The sequence below is a fragment of the Ochotona princeps genome, chromosome 17 (genome assembly GCF_030435755.1).
Source record: "Ochotona princeps isolate mOchPri1 chromosome 17, mOchPri1.hap1, whole genome shotgun sequence".
Classification (NCBI taxonomy): Eukaryota; Metazoa; Chordata; class Mammalia; order Lagomorpha; family Ochotonidae; genus Ochotona; species Ochotona princeps.
Window position 1 is genome coordinate 36,971,108 of NC_080848.1, and position 21,575 is coordinate 36,992,682.

Here is a 21,575-nt window from a genome sequence, read left to right on the forward strand (position 1 = left end):
TATAAATACTTAGTAATTTCATCTGGAAATTTTTTAAATATTTATTTATTTTTATTGGAAAGGCAGATTTAAAGAGAATGAGAGACAAAACTATCTTTTGTCCACTGCTTCACTCCCCAAGTGACTGCAACAGCCAGAGCTGAGCTGATCCGGAGCCATGAACCAGAAGCCAGGAGCTTCCCATGCATGTGCAGGGTCCCAAGGCTTTGGGCTGTCCTCTACTGCTTTCCCAGACTATAAGCAGAGAGCTGTGTGGGAAGTGGAGTGGCCAGGACACAAACTAGAACCCATATGGGATCCGAGCGCAAGCAAGGCAAGGCTTTAGCCACTGAGCCATCATGCCAGGACCCCAGTCTTTTTATTATTTATTTATTTACTTACTTACCCTCCTACCTACCTGAGAATTTGTAGGAATGGCTGTTAGTTCCCCAATTTTTTCTTTTTAAAGATTTATTTTTACTGGAAAGTCAGATATACAAGGGACAAGAAAAGACAGGAAGATCTTCATTTGCTGATTCACTCCCTAAGCATCTGCAATGGCCTGAGCTGCTCTGATCTGAAGCCAGGAGCCTGGAGCCTCTTCTGGGTCTCCCATGCAGGTGCAGGCAGGGTTCTGAGGCTTTGGGCCATCCTCGACTGCTTTCCCAGGCCACAAGCAGGGAGCTGGATGGGAAGCAGGGCTGCTGGGATACGAACCAGCACCCATATGGGATCCTGGTGTGTTCGAGGCAAGGGCTTCAGCTGCTGGGCTACCACACAGGGCCCGATTCCATTCTTTTTTTATGACTGAGTAGTATTCTATGGTGTACATGTGTGTATACCTGCCATATTTTGTTGTCCAAACGTCTGTTGATGGGCATCTGGGTTTATTTCACATCTTAGCTGTTGTGATCTGAGCTGTTACAAACATGTGAGTATAGATACTTCTCTCATACTGATTTTATCTTAGATAAATTCCCATGAATGGGATGTCTGGGTCATATGGTGGATCTATTTTCAGATGTCTGAGGAACTTCATACTGCCTGCCAAAATTACTCATTGGTTCACATTTCCACCAGCAATGTGTTAGGGAATCTTTTCCCCCACGTACTAGCTAGTTATTTTCTGAGTTGTGTATTATAGCCATTGTAACTGGGGTGCAATGAAACCTTGTTGTGGCTTTTGTGTTTATCTGATGGCTAGTGAATCTGTTCATTTTGGTAAATGCTGTTCAGAATGTTTGTTCCCATTCTGTTATGCCTTTCCACTTTGCTGGTGTTTCACTTCTTAGCTTGATGTAATCTTGTTTGTTTTTCTTGGGTCTTTCCAAGAGGCCTTTGCCTATGCCTGTGCGCTGCTGAATGTAAATAGTGCTTTCTTCCAGTTAGCTGATGGTGGTAGGCCATAGAGTCGGATCCTTGATCCACTGAGAGTTGTTTTTTTTTTTTTTTTAAGTTGTAAGGTAGGGTTTTTGTTTGATTTCTGTGCATATAGATCCAATTTTCCCAGCTCCTATTGCAGAGATTGTCTATTCTTCCTGGGTTGATTCTGTTCACATCTCAGTAGCTGGCTATAGATGTGTAGATTCATTTCCGGGGTTTCTGTTCTTTACCATTGATCTTCAGGTCTGTTTTTGTGCCAATACCAGGATGTTTTGGTTACAGCTGCCATGTAGTTCATTTTGAAGTTTGGTGTTGTGATGCCTTTATATACTTTTATTGTTGTTTAAGATTGTTTTAGTTATTTGGAGTCTCTGTTTTGCTTTTTTTTTTCCCTGAAAATGTCATAGATGTTTTGATTGGGATTACATTGAATCTAAATTGCTCTCAGTAATGTGGACATTTTGATGTTATTAATTCTACCAATACTTGACTCCTTTTCAGTTTGTATCGGTTTAATTTCTTTTTCTTGCCTGTTTGCCCAAACTTCTAGGACTATATTGAATGTAGTGAGAGTGGACATTGTTGTCTGGTGGAAATGCCTCCAACTTTTCCCCATACAATATGATGCCGCTGGCAATGGGTTTTTCATATATTGCCTGAAATGTGTTGAAATAATTCTATATCCAATTTGCTTAAAGTTTTTTGTTAATCATGAAAGTATGTTGTATTTTATCAAATGCTTTCTCTGTGTCTGAGATAATCATGATTTTTATTTTTGAACTTAATGTGATGTATCATATTTATTGGTTTGCAAATGTCATACCATCCCTGCATATCAAAGATGCATCCCACTTAGTCCAGGTGAATAATATTTCTGATGTGTTCTTGGACTCAGTTGGGTAGTATTTTCTTGAGGATTTTTGCATCTATGTTCATCAGGAATACTGGTCTATAGTCCTCTTTCACTTGTATTTTTTTCTGGTTTGGGAATTATAAAAATGTTTGGGTGGATTCCCTCCCTTTCAGTTGTTTGGAATAGCTTGAGAAGAATTGGAATTAATTCTTAAAATGTTTGATAGAGTTCAACACTGAGCTCGGCTTTTCTTTGGGAGGGACTTTGTTCCTAATTGACTCTCCATCTTGGTTATTGGCTTATTAAGGTTTTCTGTGTGGTCATGACTCAATTTAGGTAGATTCTATGTTTCAATTTCTAGATTTTTGATTTGTTGGCATATAGCTATATATAGCAATTCCTGATGATTCTTAGTGTTTGTGAGGTGTCATTATTTCTTTTTTATTCTCTGATTTTATTAATTTGGGTCTTCTCACACTCATTTTGTTGGACCAGAGTATATTGATTTCATCTGCTTTTTCAAAAACCAGCTCTTCAATTCACTGACCTTATGTATTACTTTTTGTTGTTTTTGCTTCAGTTATCTTCTCTAAATTTTTTAAAAAAATTATTTATCCGAAAGGCAAATTAACAGAGAACAGGAGACACAGAGAAAGATCTTCCATCCTCTGGTTCATTCCCTAAGTGGCCACAATGGCTAGAGAAGAGCCGATCCAACGCCAGGAGCCTCCTCTAGGTCTGCTGCATGGGTAGAGGGTCCCAAGGCATTGAGCCATCTTTGATGGCCTTCCCAGGCCACAGCAGGGAACTGGAAGGGAAACATGGCTGCTAGGACAGGATCCAACTCCCATATGGGGTCCTGGTGAATTCAAGAGAAGGACTTTAGCCACTAGGCTTTCCTGCTGGGCCTGAGCTTAACTCTTAATACTGCTTTTGCTGTAACCCTTAAGTTTCCTTTTTTTTTTTTTTTTTTTTAGATTTATTTATTATTATTGGAAAGTCAGATTTATAGAGTGAAGGAGAGACAGAAAGATCTTCTATCTGTTGATTCCCTCCCCAAGTAGCTACAGCAGGAGCTGAGCCAATCTGAAGCCAGGAGCCAGGAACTTCTTCCAGGTTTCTCATGTGGGTGCAAGGTCCCAAGGCCTTGGGCTGTCACCTACTGCTCTCACAGTCTACAAGCAAGGAGCTGGAAAGCAAGTGGAGCAGACCGGGCACGAGCTGGTACCCATTTGGGATCCCAGTACATGCAAGGTGAGGACTTTAGCCACTAGGCCACTGTGTTGGGCCCATGCCTTAAGTGTAGATATGTTGTGCTGTCATCTGCATTCATTTCCAGAAGTCTTTGCATTTCAGTTTTTTTTTTTCATGACCCACTGTTCAGTAACCCGGGCAGGTGATGATTAAGTTTTCTTTTGGTTTAGAAGGCCATTATTTCACCCACCTTAAAAAAACAATTAAGAGCTGGGAGGGCACTGTGACTCAGTGAGCTAATTGTCCACCCGCTAGCATCAGCATCCCATATTAGCACCAATTTGTGCCCCAAGTGCTCCACTTCCCATCCAGCTCCATGCTCTTGTCTTAGCAAAGCAGTAGAGGACGGCCCAAAGCCTTGGAACCCTGCACCCGTATGGAGACCCAGAAGAAGCCCCTGACTTCTGGCTTTAGATCAGCTCAGCTCTGGCTGTTGTGGCCATTTGGGGAGTGAACCAGCAGATGGAAAATCTCTCTCTGTGTATCTTCTCTCTATAACTATGTCTTTCCAATAAAAATAAATATATTTTTTAAAAACCCGTTGTTCATATCCTTTGTCTTTTTCTCTGTTTATTTTGGGTTTTAAGAATTCTTTGAGTTACAAGTCCCATAACAGATAAATGATTGCAAATATATTTTCCCATCTGTATGTTTTCATTTTTTGGATGATGCCTTTTGAAAGATGACAGTTTAAAATCTTGATCGATACTATTTTTATTATTTGTGCTTTTGGTTTTAACTACACAAACACACACATCTTGTATCTGATTATAGGTGAAAAAGATGTATTTGATTTTCTGTACAAGTTGCATAATTTTAGCTCTTTCATTTTGGTTATGATTCCGAGTTTTTTGTTGTGTATAGTATGAACTTAGGGACAACCTTTGTTCTTTTGCGTATGGATCCCTGTTTGTCCCAGCACCGTTTGTTGAAGAGATCTTTCTTTTCCTGTTGGATTGTCTTATCATTACTTTGTTTATTTGAAAGGGATTGCTGGAAGCACAAATGTTTATGATAGCAATTTCTTTCCGATTCACGTAACCTTCCTTTGGGATCACACCCCACTTCGCATTTTGTATTTGTTTCAAGATTTTGATTCACATTTGCCCTTTATATTTTTCCTATTCAGTCCTTTTTAGCATTTCTTTATCCTTGTAATTTTCCATGTTGAAATTAATATGTTGGTGTGGGTGTTTAGCCTGGTTACTAGTTAGAACACTGATTCTTTTTTTATTATTAAATTTATTCATTAATTACATTGTGTTGTAATTACATAGAATCTGAGTGCCTTGGCTTTAGCTTCCTGCTCATGTGGCCACTGGGAGGCAGTGCAGGGTGAGTTGAGGAAGAGAAGGAAAGCAGAAGGTGGGGCCTGTGTGCAGTGGTACTTACGCTGAAGGCAGGAGTTGACACAGCGACGCTTGTAAGAACAAGAGAACACATAAATGTGAATCTCAGCTTGTTTGGAACCTAATTAAACACACTGGGGCCTGGTGCGATGCCATAGTAACTAAAGTCCTCCCCTGAACACGCCAGGATCCCACACGGGCGCCAGTTCTAATCCTGGTGACCCCACTTCCCTTCCAGCTCCCTGCTTGTGGCCTGGGAAAGTAGTCAAGGACAACCCAAAGCCTTGGGACCCTGCACCGCAGGGGAGACCCGGAAGAGGCTCCTGGCTCCTAGCTTCAGATTGACTCAGCTCCAACCGTTGTGGCTGTTTGGGGAGTGAACCATCGGACAGAAGACCTTCTCTGTCTCTCCTTCTCTCTGTATATCTGCCTTCTCAATTAAAAAAAAAAAAAGACTTAAACTAACATTTAAAATGTACAAAGTTTGTTCTGTCTCTGAAAAAAAGACTTAAACTAACATTTAAAATGTACAAAGTTTGTTCTGTCTCTGAAAATTATAACATGACTTATCAAAGACCAAGGCTTGTACTTTGTTTTGTTTGTTTGTTTGTTTGTTTTAGTTGCATAGCATCTTCAGAGGGAGGTATTCTGACTTAATGGCTTGTCTGGGACTTGGCAGCTGCAAATGACTAATTCTTACAAGTATGCACTATAGCCACTAGGCTACCACACTGGGCCCAGGATTTAGACCTTTTGTTAAGCAGCCTTGACTAAAGACGGATGTATCAGCCAGTCTTACTCAGATAATTGTGCATGGCCTTCTATTCTTTTTCTTTCTTTTCTTTTCGTCCCTCCTTCCTTCTTTTTTTTTTTTTTTTTGAATTGGAAAAATAGATTTACAGAGCGAAGGAGAGAGAGACAGATCTTCCATCCACTGGTTCACTCCCCAAGTGGCCATAATGGCTAGAGCTGAGTGGATCTGAAGCCAGGAGCCTCTTCCTCTGGGTCTCCATTGTGAGTGTGAGATCCCAAGGCTTTGGGCCATCCTCTACTACTTCCCAGACCACAAGCAGGGAGTTGGAAGGAAAGTGAAGCAGCCAGGCTATGAACGGGTGCCCATATGGGATCCCAGCACACGTAAGGCTGGGACTTTGGCCACTGGACTGTTTCCGTCCTTGTCTCCTATTCTTGTGAGCAACTTTGCTTTTGTTTGTTCTTTTATTCATTCTTCTTGTTGACTTGCTTTTGGCTACACGTTATCTAACTTCACCTTTTTGGCTAAATGCTTTTTGTTCTTAAAGTTAGCCTATACTAAAATAAGTGTATTTAAAACATTATTTGCTTTACATGCAGTATTTGAACTTTCCTCTTTGTTTTGGCTCTATCGGTCTGTTCATCTGTTACACTGTGTTTCGCCTTTGTTGCACGATTCCTATTTCTGAATTTGCTTTTGCATGTCCTTATTTCTGTTCTTCCTGGGGTTAATTCATCCTGCCTTCCTTGGGCCTTATTATATGTTATTCACCAGAGATAAATAGATTGATACGTTTTCTGTAACCTGACCTAATACTGATATTTTACTCTTTATCGGCGTGGATGTTGTGGCACAACAGATTTAGCTGCTTCTCATGAAACCCACCTGCCATGCCACAATGCCCAGGATCAAGTCTTGCCTCTGTGTCTACACCAGCGGCTTGTTATGCTTACCCTGGGAGGCAGCCCATGATGGCTTATGTAGTTGAGTTCATGCCAATGGATGTAACTCTGCCTTTCAAGTTAATAACAAAATTTTACCAGTAGGTATGTGATAAAAGTTAGTATTTTCAACTCTTGATTTTGAAATTGAATGTTTTTCCATAGCTACGTAATTTATATTTTTTCTGTTCTAAATTTTCTGTACATGGCCATGTCTGTTTCTTCTGTTAGTGTCTTAAGTTTGTGCTTACATAGTAAAATTTCATGTACTATTCATAACACTGACTCAAGCTTTGTACTTAAGAGTTGTGTGGATGTGAACAAAGTTCATAATAAAGATTGCTTAGTTGTAAGAACTTTAATAAATAATCCGTTGCTAAGTTATAAAAAGAACAGGAAATTCTCTTTGAGTTCCTAGCACAACGTGAAATTTTGTCTTGGACTGTTTTTCTTTAGCTGGAAGCTGTTTTAGGTTAGTGACTAGGTAAACCTCTCTAGGAAGAAGCACAGTTCTCCATAGTGCTTTGTTAGTTTGGAATGACAGGTTAATGTTTGTTTAAAAAGGGCCGGGCAATGTAGTCTAGTGGCTGAAGTCCTTGTCTTCCATCCACTGGGATCCCATATGGGTACCAGTTCTAATCCCGGCGGCCCTGCTTCCCATCCAGCTCCCTGCTTGTGGCCTGGGAAAGCAGTCAAGGACAGCCCAGGGCTTTGGGACCCTGCACCCGTGTGGGAGACCTGGAAGAGGCTCCTGGCTCCTGGCTCTTGGCTTCAGATTGGCGCAGCTCTGGACATTGCGGCGCAGCTCTGGACGTTGCGTTAGGGAGATCTTCCTCTACTCTCTGTATATCTGACTTTCCAATAAAAATAAATCTTAAAATATATATATGTTTAAAAATTGACATTTTCTAATTGTTTTCTTCAATTAAAAACTGTTACTGATAAAGGGTGACTTAATTACATAGCTTTTGGGGTTTTTTTGTTTGTTTGTTTGCTTAGGATCAGAGTACATTCTGCTTATTAGTGAAGAAGTTTTAACGCTTATAGAACTCTGTCTCCTGGTAGTATTAGTCAAAACCCGAGAGGTAACATATGGCGACATAAGAAAGGAACTTAACCTAATCATAGGCCATCTTTTTCATTTACGTGAGCTAATTGAGAAGGTTAAAACTTCCATTTACTCAGATTAAATTGATTAAATAGTTTTTATTCACTGCACAAAGCAATACAGGGAGAAGAGACTAAAGAAATTTTTAGTTGCAACATGTTTCTGAATTCTGCAGTTTATGGTTTCTGTGCTTGACCGCATATTAACCCATCAAGTTCATGTGAGTGTATTTGTAAAGATACAAAGAGAATTGCTTCATATATATATACATGTGTATATAAACTGACCAGGCATTCTAACTGTTCACTTCTCATTTGAAATTAAAGCTGATAGGAACCAACAAACTCTCTGACAAATATTGTTGACTATATGTGGCTCCTTTCTCACTAAACTTTGTGTAGCACTTACTCTAAGGAAACACACATTATAGGCTTTTAGAACATGTTTGCTAAATTCAGTTAAAGCATTTGAAAGAAACAACTACTTGAAAAAATTGAACTTTTAAAATATATAATTAGATATAATATGTAAAATATATATAATTATATCACAAGTAATTTATATAATCATAATTATTACATGTAAAAATATTTATTTTATATTACAGAGAGGCTGTTCTGACATTCAGTCAGGTACTTGGGTCTAGCTCTGCCAGACAGGTCCCCAGCCCTAGCTTTCATATTGACTGGTATGTGGTGGTCAGCAGTATTCCATGATAGCAAGCCCTGCTCAGGACTCACATTATACTGGTGGATCAGTCTGACCCATACAGATCATCTGGACCCTCCCCTCCAAACCATCAGGTCTGAGTCCCCTTGCAAGTACAGTGATCCTGTCACTGGGAGTCACTCAGGATTTATTCCTCACCAACATGGACAGTGGTCTTATCCATGGATGTCCCTTTTGTACTTTTGGATCAATTTGAATATTTGCATTTGAACCTGTTTATGAATTGAAATATTTTTCTTCGATTTCAGGGAAGATAAAAATTATCTTAAATTTAAAAGTGATAATAAACCGACTTTATTAAGAGTCACTGTTAATAAAATCCTCTTGATTTATACTGCAAACTGTTCTTCAGATAGAGAATAATGCTTGCTTAATTTGGAGTTAGTTAATGACCTCGTGTGGTTTGGTTATATTCGACTTCAGTTACTCTTCAGTAGTCATTTGTCAGTAGGTAACTTACAGGGTAGGAGATTGTTTATGGCAAGAACTCTGAAGTGTTTTGCAATATCTGTGCTAAGAAAATCTCATTTTTTTAAAACAGTGCTGAGTGGAAAAAAATCTTAAAAGGATATTTGCATGATTTCATTTGACATTTGTGAGACAAATTTTTAGAAACAGCTGACTGGTGATTGGGGAAGCAGAGAAGGGAGGCTGTGGCAATAAAGGATAAGTACAAGGAGTGTTGTGATAGGATAATATCTTGATGGTGTTGATAGTTACGTGAAGCCATATGAATGTTGTAGTGGAGAACTGTACTCCTACACATGCACACCAGAGTGTGGGGGATAGCTGACGAATCCCAGGTTGCATCTGTCCACCGGAGTTGCTAACGACACTGGGTGAAGCCTGCACTGTACTGCCTTGTATATTTGCAACTTCATGTGAATCCATAATTACTTCAAATAAAGTTTATAAAGTATAATAACTACTCCCCTTTTGCTCAAAGCCAGAAAATTATAATAATTCCTATAAAGCTACTATCAGCTCTAGAAAACCCATTTCTAATTATAATTTTCATGCTTAGTGAAGGAATAAATATATGAATCTTTTATTTCCTGTTTTATTGATGTAAATGTAAATCTGAATGAATTTTTACATAATAGAAAACATGAGCAACCTTTTAAATAGTCAACATTTATATTTTAATAGATATAAATATATTATAGCTTCATATAAATGTCACACATTTTATTAGGCACATTTACACATAAAGTACAATGTTATTTTCATGCTTTTCTAGTGAACTGTTTATATATTATATTCCATAACTTAATTTATGTAAATTTAAACATTTCTCAACCCCCCCTCCTTTTTGTTTTTAGACTTAGTTATTTGGAAACCGTGGGGCTGGCATTGTGTCATACTGGGTTAAGCAGCTGCTTGTGACATTCTCATCCCATATGAGTGTTGGTTCAAATCCTGGTTGCTTCATTTCTGATCCAGCTCCCTGCTAATGCTGGGCAAGCAGCAGAAGATGGTGCAAGTGCTTGCACCCCTGTACCCATGTGGAAAACCAGGAAGAAGCTCTGGTCTTCTGGCTCTGGCCTGGCCATGCCCAGCCACTGTGGCCATTTAAGGAGTAAACCAGCAGATAGGTGGAATCAATCTCAATCTCTCTGTCTTTCCTTCTCTGTGTCTCTCTGTCTCTGTTTGCTGTTTCCCCACTCCCTGTTTCTCTCACTTTCCCTCTCTGCCTCTTTCCTCCTCCTCCTCTATGACTTTCAAACAGATAAAAATAAATCTTAGAGAAAAACATAATAAAAGGGCAAAGTATCTGTTGATACAGAGGGAGAGAGAGGAGAGCTTCCATCTGCTGGTTCACTCTCCACATGGCTGCAATAGCCTGGGTTGGTCAGGCCGATGGATCTTGCACATGGTTGCAGGGACCCAAGCACTTGGTTCACCCTCTGCAGCTTTCCCAGGTTCATTACCAGGGAGCTGAATTGGAAGTGGACTCAAGCAAGCACCCATATCGGATGCTTGGCGCCACAAGTGGTCAGTTAACTTGCTGTGCTACAGTGCAGGCCCCTAGCCCTGTGTTCCTGAGTACAAACATTGAAATGATGGCAGAAATTATAGCTGATCCTTATTAAGCATGTCTGTAAGCCAGATTCTAAGCACTGTCTACATAATATTAGGGATCTTTAAAAAGTTCATGCAAAATGTAGTATGAAAAATTATGTGTAAATTTCAGAAGTTTTTGCAAAATAGCATTTTAATTCCATCTCCCATGAACTTTGTGAAGTCTCCTTAAATTTCATGTACTCGGGCTCGGTAGTGTGGCCTAGTGGCTAAGGTCCTCGCCTTGATCCCATATGGCTGCTGGTTCTAATCCCGGCAGCTCCACTTCCTCTCTATCTCTCCTCCTCTCAGTATATCTGACTTTGTAATAAAAATAAAAATAAATCTTTAAAAAAAAAAAAAAAAAAAAAAAATTTCATGTACTCGTCAGAACTAACTTGTGAGGTAGGTATTGTTAAATTGATGAAGACAGTGAAGCAAGAAAGTTGACTTTACTTGGAATAGTATTGGTAGTAAGAAATTGAAACTCCAGATTCTTGAAATTACACGTGACCATTCCTCTGTATTTCCTCGTAAAAATTTGTAACACAACAACTCTGAAGTTAGAGGCTCATGTGGGTAGTTATACATAATAAGTTTTGTTTTACTCAAATGACACATAGTATGAAACCTAATTTCTTCTCTTTCTGAATTCAGCCAAATAAGCTCTCTAATTTGACAGTAGGAGCGAAGAAAATATATTGCATTCACATTGATAAAGCATAAAAAATACATTGGAAATACTTTGGGATTGAAGTATATCACTTCATGGGAAATTTTGGGTGAAGTAATACATATAAATAATAAGCAGTACATTTTTAGCATAGCACTTAGCTCAGTTATTAGCTGTTCTTACTGTTTTGGGTGCCTGCATCTCCTGTTCCACATGGAGTCAGTTTACCATAAACTGAAATGCCTTCAGTTCTTTGCCAGTGCACTTCTTTTTATTTTGTGAAATTTTTTTGATTACATACACAACCTTTGTGTGTTGTTTGTGCAGTCATAGGAAAGTAAGAGTAGGTTTATTTTGTTCTGCTTATTGCCATTAAAAAAGAACCTGTTGCTGAATCTGGCATGATAGCCTAGTGGCTAAAGTCCTACTCTGGCACACACCAGGATCCCATATGGGTGCTGGTTCTAAACCCAGCTGCTTCACTACCCATCCAGTTCTTTGCCTGTGGCCTGGGAAAGCAGTCGAGGACAGCCCAAAGCCTTGGGACTCTGCACCTGCATGGGAGACCTGGAAGAGGTTCCTGGTTGCTGGCTTCGGATCAGTTCAGCTCTGGCTGTTGCAGTCACTTAGAGAGTGAACCAGCGGATGGAAGATCTCTGTGTCTCCTTCTCTCTGTGTATCTGACTTTCCAACAAAAATAAATAAATCTTAAAAAAAAAAACCTGTTGCTGATGGCAAACTGCATAGATTAGAAAAATAATTCTAGGATAAGAATTATATATATGTGTGTGTGGGTTTCTTTAAACAATTTTTTCAACAATTTTAAGTTTACGAAATTGTTACGCAAAATTAAGAGGAAAGTACAGATATCCCATATATCAGTTAACCCCACGTGTGCAAAGAGGATTAAAGATAATTCATCATCAAACAGGTATTTAGTGATTCTGATCCTCGTTAAGGTGTTGCTCTTCCCCTGTATTGGAACATCTGGGCTTAGTTCCTTGTTCCAGCTTCTGACTCGCGCTTGCTGCCATGCGTAGCATGGGAGGCAGCAGTGGTAGCTCAGATGGTTTGGTTCCTGTCATGGTATGGGAGACCTGGATGGAGTTCCCAATGCAACCTTGATCAACTGGGTTCTGGCATTTGGAGAATGAATCAGTGGATGAGAGCTGTGTCTGCCTCTCAAATGAATTAATAAAAAAGTTAATAATGGAATAAATCAGTGTTTTTAATTTTGTTTTGAGTCTCAAACACCATAAAACTCACCCTTTTTAAAGTGTACAGTTCATTTTTGCTATATTTACAAAGCCTGATAATTTTTTTTACTTATCAAAAATTCTTTTAATTTTTTTAATATAATCTTACATGGTTGATTAGGGTACAAAGGGTCAAGGACTACAGGAAAGTGGGTAAGACCATTGTTTCCACACTAATAATTTTTTTCTTTGTATCTGGCTGGGGTCAGGGTAGAAACCCCACCCAGCCTCCCACCCATCCCAGGTCCCCGATATGGGGCATGCTCCGAGGGTCCTGCTCAAGCAGTTTTGATAGTTGAACAGTTCTGAATTGCTGCCAGTCTCGCCGTTCCAATCACAATGAAATCTATTCAGAATCCACTGGCTGACATAGTCTCTTCCTGGTTGGAGTTCTGAGATCAGAGGTTCAGTTGGAGGGATCTGCAAGGAAACTTCGTCTGAAGTGATCCCAGACCTGATTCTTGTGTGTGCTTGCCAGTACAGGGTCTGGCACTGTCTTTCGCCCCAGTCAGGTTATGCACATGCTAGTCGTTGCAATTGCACATAATATTATATATGTTTAATAAAGGAAATTAACATTTGTCTCACAGTTACGATTTTTTGTTTTTGTGACTTGCAGCTAAAATCTCACTTATTATGAGGTATGTTTTTACTACCTGTTCCATGCCATACTGTTTTGTTCATTGTCTCTGTATAGTTGAACATATTTGTAAGAGTTAGCTATACATGAAATTATGCAACATTTTTATTTTCGTTTCAGACGTTTCACTTAATACATACTCTCCAGTCTCAACTGTGTTGTGGCAGACATCAGAACTTCCTGCTTAAAAAATGATTTTCCTTGTATTTGAAAGGCAGAGATCAATTCTCTGATTCAGTCTCCAAATGCCTGTAGCAGCTGGGGCAGGGCCAAGGTGAAGCAAGGAGCCAGGAGCCCCGTCCAGGTCTCCCCTGTGCGCAGCAGGGACACAGGCATTAAGTCCTCATCTGCTGCCTCTGGATTGAAGGCTGGGTAGCCAGGAGGCTGAAAGCAGGTATTCCGCAGACATGACAGGTGGCATTGTAGACTGTGGTGCCAAATCCTTGCAGTGGGATTTCCCTTTTTTAGACTAATAGTCTATAATTTATCCATTTGTCATTAATAGATACTTAGGATGTTTGTTTTCCTCCTGCCTCCCCCCCGCTTTTTTAAGTTTTTATTTATTTTTACTGGAAATGCAGAGTTACAGAGAGTGTGCACACGGTTCCATCCACTGGTTCACTCCCCAAGTGACTACAATGTCCAGTACTAGGCTACTGTAAATTTGGGAGCCAGGAACAACTTATGGTCTCCCATATGGGTACATGTGCCCAAGAACTTGGGTCGTCCTCTGTTGCTTTCCCAGGCCACAAACAGAAAGCTGGATTGGAAGTGGAGCACCTCGGACTTGAATCTGCACCCATATGAATGCTGGGACTGCAGTCAGAAGATTATCAAGATATGCCTCTGGGGCCCGGAACGGTGGCCTAGCAGCTAAAGTCCTCACCTTGAAAGTACTGGGATCCCATACAGGCACCGGTTGTCATCCCAGCAGCTCCACTTCCCATCTAGCTCCCTGCTTGTGGCCTGGGAAAATAGTTGAGGACGGCCCAAAGCCTTGGGACCCTGCACCTGTGTGGGAGACCTGGAGGAGGTTCCTGGCTTCTGGCTTCAGATTGGCACAGCATCGACCGTTGTGATCACTTCGGGAGTGAATCATCAGACGGAAGATTCTCCTCTCTGTCTCTCCTCCTCTCTGTATATCTGACTTTGCAATAAAAATGAATGAATCTTTAAAAAAAAAAATGCCTCTGTGCCAGCCTTGGGTGGTTTGCTTTTCTTAGCTATTGTAAATAATGCTACAAAGAATGTGTTTTTGTGTTTAAGATACATTTATTTTTATTTGAAAGGCAGTTAGAGAAGGAGACAGATCTGCCATTAATGCTAATTTATTCCATAATATCCGCTACAGCTGGAGCTGTGTCCATCTGTAGCCACAGTTTCCATCAGGGTCTCCCACATTAAACAGGAGCTGGATTGGAAGTGGAATGGCCAGGACTGGAACCAGGAGCTACATGGGGTGCCTCAGGCACAGGCTTACCATACTACACCATGGCGTTAGCCAAAAAACATTTATGAGGTGGCGATTTCATTTCCTTTGGGGAATATGCCCAATAGTTCTTTGTAATTTGTTTATAAGTCTTCATACTGTCTGCCACCATGGCTCTACCAATCTACATTCCCACCAACAGTCTACAAGTAAGTGTTCCCTCTTGTCTACATCTGTACTGACCAACATGTGTTGTCTTTGAATGTCTCATAATGGCCGTCCTAATATATATGAGGTGGTATCATAGTAATTTTATTTTGTACTTTCTTCAATAAGCCTGACACTTTTAAAAATACTTTCAAAAATACTTTAACTATTTCTTTTCTTAGCTGTAAGCCTTTACTCATAGTACCTGCTTCCTGTCTTCCTCTTTGTATTCTCTCAGATTTTTTTGGCGGGAGGCAGTTAGGTGTACTACCATATATCTTTTGGAAAGATCTCTTTCCAAAGTCTCTTAATCTCTTATTTTCTCATGCGTAAATACTTGCCGCCTTTGCTCTGGACTCCTTGTTTATTCTCTTATATTGCTTTATTGTATCACATTTACATTGCACTTTTAAAAGATTTATATACTTAAAAAGTAAAGTCACATGCAGCACATGTGGACTGGGGGAAATGTGCCTACAGATTCAATCCACCAAATACTCGTAACAATTGCAACTTGGCCAGGCTGAACCCTGGAGCCTAGAATTTATTCAGATCTCTTCAATGGGTGTCATCCATTGCCTTCCCCAGGTGTTTTAGCAGGAAATTGGGTTGGAAGCAGAAGAGCTAAAAATCAAACCAGCGGGCCTGGCACCATGGCCTAGCAGCTAAAGTACTTGCCTTGAGTGCACTGGAATCCCATATGGGCGCTAGTTCTAGTCCCTGCGGCCCCTCTTTCCATCCAACTCCCTGCTTGTGGCCTGGGAAAGCAGTGGAGTATGGCCCAAAGCCTTGGGACCCTGCAGCTGCGTGGGAGACCTGTAAAAGGCTTCGGATTGGCTCAGCTCCAGCTGTTGCAGCTACGTGGGGAGTGAATCATCAGAGGACACATCTTCCTCTCCTTTGTGTATCTGACTTTCCAACATAAATAAATAAATCTTTAAAAAAAGAAAAAAGAATCAAACCAGCTCTCGAAGTAGTGGCTTAACCCACTGTACCACAATGTTCAACCCACATTTATAATGCAATTGTCTCCTTGGTTATTTGTCTTCCCTTCAGAATATTTTTGTTTATGGATAGACTGTTCTTGTTTTTATGTTATGCTCAGGCTTTAAAGCAATATCTGCTGTGGAAGACTTTTCATTATGTGTTTCTGAAATGGTTATAGCCACAGATAGTTCTTGCTGCCCATAGGCCTTAAATATAAGCCAGATTTCTAAAAAAGAAAACAGATGTTTGATAGATTATATTGTTACATTCAAAGTTACGTGTTAAAATAATGTGATTTTTGTTGCTAGGAGTCATACCATTGCAGTGTTTGAAAGCACTGAAAATGACCTAGTCCAATCTTCACCCCCTTAATTCAGTCAGTCACACACTCTGTTTCTCTCTCTCTCTCTCTCTCTCTCTCTCTCTCTCTCTCTCTCTCTCTCTCTCATACACACACACACAGCAAATGAAATCCCCAGAGACTGAGTGACGTATATAATGAAGTTAGAACTAAAAGCTTACATTCCTGCATTTCTTTCCTGTAGCATTTTCTTATCTTGCACAGTCTTAATATTCTGTGAAAATTGATGTGTTACCTGAAGTTTAAGAAGACATTGAAAATGTTAATTCTTATTATCTTTTCACTTTTAACTAAAAGTAAGGAACCAGCTAATACTAGAAAATGAATTTAAGTTGATGTAAACAGTGCCTTATGTTTTGTTTCATAGACCTCCGTGAGTGAAAGCCTTCAAAGGGAAGCTGCTAAAAAACAGGCCATGAAACAGGTAAGGCAGAAGAGTGACGTAATGTACTCAGTGAAGTCTTTCCACTTACTTAAAAGATGTACGTGTTTGTAGATCTGCTGTCCTTGGATTCACTCCCCAAATGCCTGCGATGGCCGGATCTGGACTAGACTAAAACCAAGAGCCAAGAATTCTCTGAGCCTCCAACATGGTGACAGGGGCCCAAGTACTTGGGCCTTTATCTGCCGCCTTCCCAGGCAGGGAGCTAGGTTGGAAATGGAGCAATCAGCACTTAAACCAATACTCATATGAGATGCTCGCATCAAAGGCAGAGACTTGAACCCCTCATTGTGCCACAATGCCACCCCCTCAGCTCACATTTTTGATTGTCAGTGTCTAGATGCTGAGGCTAAAGCAGAGCAGTATATGTAATGGAAATGATTTTATCGTGACTCTTGCTTTCTAAGAATATGTAAGAATGTTTCCTAATTTATATAGACCGTAGTTTTTCTGTATAAATTTTAAAGGGAAAGTTATTTAAATGAAAAATTAGCTTTTTATTTCTGTGCTATAGGTAAACCAGTGTAACTTTCAGATGATTTCGGTAATCTTAACAGTAGATTATTTGGCTTCTTGTTACTGAATTACTACTTGTGAATTTGCTTGTGCCCCACCCCTCCATCTGCTCATAACCAAAGTGATTTGGCAGTTGTATAATTACTACCAAGAAAGGGGAGTATCAGCTAATTTTTAATAGACCTGCCTTAATGCTTCCAAGCACTTCTTTAATATATATTTCCTTTTAAAAACTGCCAGTGGTCTTAAGAAATCTTTCATACTCGGCCTCCCCCATCACCCCACTAGAAACATTTATTTTAAAGGCAGAGTTTTAGAGAGAGGGAGAGAGAGCTCTTGCAACCACTGGTTCACTTACTGAACGACCACAACAACCGCGACTGGATTAGACAGAAACAAAGAGCCTGGAACTCCATCTGGGTCTCCTACGTGGGTTGTGGGGACCCAAGAACTTCAGTGTGTTCCTGTGCTTTCTCAGGTATATGAAACAGAGCACTAGATCAGAAGCGGAGCATCCAGAACTTGAACCAGTACTTATGTTGGATACTGTTATCCAAGGCAGCGGCTTAACGTGCTCTGCCAAAATGCTGGCACCTGATTAAGAATTCTAAATCTCAAAAAGGATTGCCCCTTATGCTGACAAAAATAGTTACAGAAATAGATCTAGCATTTACTAATTTTTTGTAAATGTTAGATTTTACTCCTGCAGAAAGTGATGAAATAATAGCAAAATACCTTTCTTTTCCAATTTAATTCTTTTCTACGTTTTCCTAGCAATTTTTCATATCTATTCCCTGTCTATTTTGTTAGACTTTAAATGTGCCAAATGTCATGGGAACTGCTTTTGAATAATTATCTTTAATTCTTAAACATTCCTGAGGTTTATGCTCTTAGAATCTTTAATTTATAGTCGAGGAATTTAAGGCAAGTACATTTATGTGAGTTTCAGGAGATCACATTAGTAAATCTTAGAGTTAAGTTCAGACCTACACAGTAGCAGAAATTATAGAGCCCAAACTTTTAGCCAGTGTATTTTACTGCCTTCCTGGGGAATTAGTAAAGGTTATGTAAATTGTTTTAATGTTAATGTTTTAGTTTAAAAGTACAGTCTAACATGTAATCAGTGATCTCAGAATAATTTAATATATATACAGAAGCATTGAAAAATGATTCCTTAACAAATACTAGACTGCTATGAATCAGAATTTTATAGATTGGAGAATTTTAAGAGACCAGAATTCCAGAAAAAAAGGGGTTCAGTTGCATGTATGTTACTCTCTAGAGTCTAAATGTTGGTATGTAAATAGTGGGGATATCAGATAATTATCAATTAGTTATGTTATTATCCTGTCACTTTAAAAAGGTTCTCCTTGTGTTTCATGTTGCGTTAGGCAATGTAGCAATTAAAGACAAAGCATGTAGACTCTACCTCTGAAAACTCACAGTCTGGGTCAAGAGGCTAATGTTAGCGAAACAACCGGAATGAAATAACAATGCATGTAGTATTAAGAGCTAAATATTTTATGGAGGTGTTCTACTAGAGTTCAAAAGGAAATGATTGTTGGGAATTAAAGTTTTATTGGAAGTGGCCCGATTGAACTGGTAGGAGTTGAGCTGGCCCTGACTGTCCGGATAAGACTTTGATGACCTGAAGAACATGTAAAGGCACTTCATGTGATAACTGATTTGCAAAGACTCTCAGTCGGGTTTTTAAAAATTGTGTTTTATTTATTTGAAAAAGATCTTCAAACTGATGGTCCATTTCCCAAATGTGCTGAACAGCAGGCTGGGCCAGGCTAAAACCCGGAGCCTGGAATTCAGTCTGGGTCTCTGACACTGGGTGGAGGAGACCCAAGTACTTGAGCTGTCAAGCCATGCTGCCTGCTGCCTCCCAGAGTGTGCTTGAACCCAATCTCTGAAAGGAGATGCAGGCATTCTAAACAGTGTCTTACCTGCTGTGCCAGATGACTGTCCCAAAAACTTGTCAATGACAAAATGTGTCTTTTTCTATTATTGGGGGAGTTTTAAAGTATTTTTATTTAGTTTTTAGAGAGACTGAGTACAGAAAGTGATCCTCTGCTCATTGTTTCACTCTCCAGATACCCAGAAACTCAGTCTCTCACAGAAGTGACAGGAACCCAACTCCCCGAGTAAATGACTTCTTTGGGAATTTTCCTTTTTCAAAAGTTGTGTTGTTTTACTTGAAAGGCAAAGCGAGAACAAGAGGTGTCTTCATCTGCTGGTTCAGTCCAAATGAGTGACACAGACCCAGCTACCCGAGCCACTGCTTCCCAGGCACACTGGGGGAGCAGGATCAGAAACAGGGTACCAGGGACTTAGATTGGGTCTCCAGTAAGGGATGCTAGCATCTCAGTTATTGGCTTAACCCACTGAACTGCAACACCCACTGCTGGGAACTACTTATTTCTACTGTTATACATTTGAAGACGTTGTATTTAGAAACTCACCAGAAATTATTTTGAAATATATACAATATAGGCATTTCAAAATAAGGTTGAAGTGTTTCTCAATTAAACCTTGGACTTCTGCCTTTTGATATGAATAATTATATACAAATGAATCTGATAGTAATAGTTAATGTTTATTGAATGCTTAACTCCGTATTAGGCCATATCTTAGCTATTTTACATTTATTAGGTCATTATATTATCACAATTTGCTAGAGTTACTATACTCACTTTTATAGATGATAAAAGTTAAGGCACAAAGACAAAACAAACTTGACCAAAAGTATTAAGAAAGCATAAAATTCAAGCCTAGGGAATCCTGCTCCAGAACTTTTCATATTTTTTTATCTGAAATGTGGCTGAAGCAACTTTTACAATGTATTTCCAATATATGAACCATTGTAAGAAATACATAGACCTTTTTGTGGTATCTGTTACCTGGCTCATATTCCTGAAACTTATTTTTAAGACCAAACTGGAAATTCAGAAGGCCCTTGCTGAAGATTCCACTGTGTATGAATATGACAGCATTTATGATGAAATGCAGAAAAAGAAGGAAGAAAGTAATCCCAGATTGCTCCTCAGTAAAGATCGAAAGGTTAGTAACTTGAAATACAAGCTTTCTTTGATCTTGACTTGCATTAGTAATTTAATCTTATCTTAAAATATGTGAATTGGGGCCCGGTGCAGTAGCCTAGTGGCTAAAGTCCTCACCTCGCATGTGCCAGGATCCCACGAGGACGGCCCAAAGCCTTGGGACCCTGCCACCCTTCCCGCTCCCCTCCCCCCATTGTGGGAAACCCAGAGGAACTCCTGGCTTCAGATTGAGTCAACTCCAGCCGTTGCGGCCACTTGGAATGAATCAACAGATGAAAGATCTTTCTGTCCTTCTCTCCTTCACTCTGTACATCTGATTTTCTAATAAAAAATTAAAAAAAAAAAATTAGTGTTAATCTTCCTAGTAAATTTATATTAATTTTTTAAAAGATTTGTTTACTTTTATTGGAAACTCAGATTTACAGAGAAGAGGAGAGACAGGAAGATCTTCCTTCTGTCCAATGGCTCGCTCCACAAGTGGCCCCAACGTCTGGAGCTGAGCCAATCTGAAGCCAGGAGCCCGAAGACCTTCTGTTGGATCTCCCACTCGGGTGCAGGGTCCCAAGACCCCAGGCTGCCTTCTACTGCTTTCCCAGGCCACAGGCAGGGAACTGGAAAAGAAGTGGAGGAGCTGGGATTAGAACTGGCACCCATATGGGATCCTAGCACATACAAGGCAAGGACTTCAGCCACTAGGCTACCGCACCGGGCCCAATTTATTTTGAATTTTAAGGAGATAGTTCTATTTGAACTAATTGTTCTAATTTTAATTATTGAGAAATTGTTACAGGATATTACTATTATTATATATATATATATATATATATGTATATATTTTGCTCTTTCCTAATTCTATTTTTCCCTTAGCCCAAATATATTCACAACCTGCTGAAAGCAGTTGAAATCAGAAAGAAGGAACAGGAAAAAAGAATGGAAAAGAAAATACAGAGAGAGCGAGAAATGGAAAAGGGAGAATTTGATGATAAAGAGGCCTTTGTGACGTCTGCTTATAAGAAAAAACTACAAGAGAGAGCTGAAGAGGAAGAAAGAGAAAAGAGAGCTGCTGCCCTGGAGGGTAAAATGGGAGCGGGAGTAGAGACAGTCGGACACAGGGCAGCCATGGGGTTAGCAGTTTACTGTGTCGTTGAACTCTGGTTCTCCTAGCTGTATATCTGACTTTCCAGTCAAAATAAATAAATCTAAAACTAAAAAAGAATAATGTTAATTAATCAAAGAGTGAAAATGTGGAGAACATAAGAAGTATCTTAGTGCTTTACTTGAGCATTCTGGTCATGGTCATTCCTCCAGAGCCAAGTCAAATTTATTGGCAAGTGCTCTACAGCTTTAAGTAGAAGCAAGCCAAATCTGTGAGATTCTTTCTAAGCATATATTTACCAATCATGTTATGTATAAGGTATCTGATAATAGGATGTTTGTCTTTTTGTGTGTATGAACTGTACGATTACTGAGCTCTACTTTTGTAGTACCAAAACAGCCATGGACGCTACATGAACAATTGAGCAGGACTGTGTTCCAGTGAAAATTGATTTCTAAAAATAGGCAGCATGCTATAGTTGGCCACCTCTTA

General features: G+C 39.7%; 1 protein-coding gene across 2 annotated transcripts in view; it reads left to right on the forward strand.

The window, feature by feature from the left end:
- NSRP1 (nuclear speckle splicing regulatory protein 1) overlaps nucleotides 1-21,575 on the forward strand; it is a 41,480-nt gene that overhangs the window by 14,701 nt on the left and 5,204 nt on the right. For both annotated transcript variants that reach the window (XM_004593938.4, XM_058675967.1), the window contains 3 exons: nucleotides 16,332-16,388; nucleotides 19,860-19,988; nucleotides 20,855-21,062. In XM_004593938.4, the coding sequence (XP_004593995.2) occupies nucleotides 16,332-16,388; nucleotides 19,860-19,988; nucleotides 20,855-21,062 (394 nt within the window). The remainder of the gene's footprint in view (nucleotides 1-16,331; nucleotides 16,389-19,859; nucleotides 19,989-20,854; nucleotides 21,063-21,575) is intronic.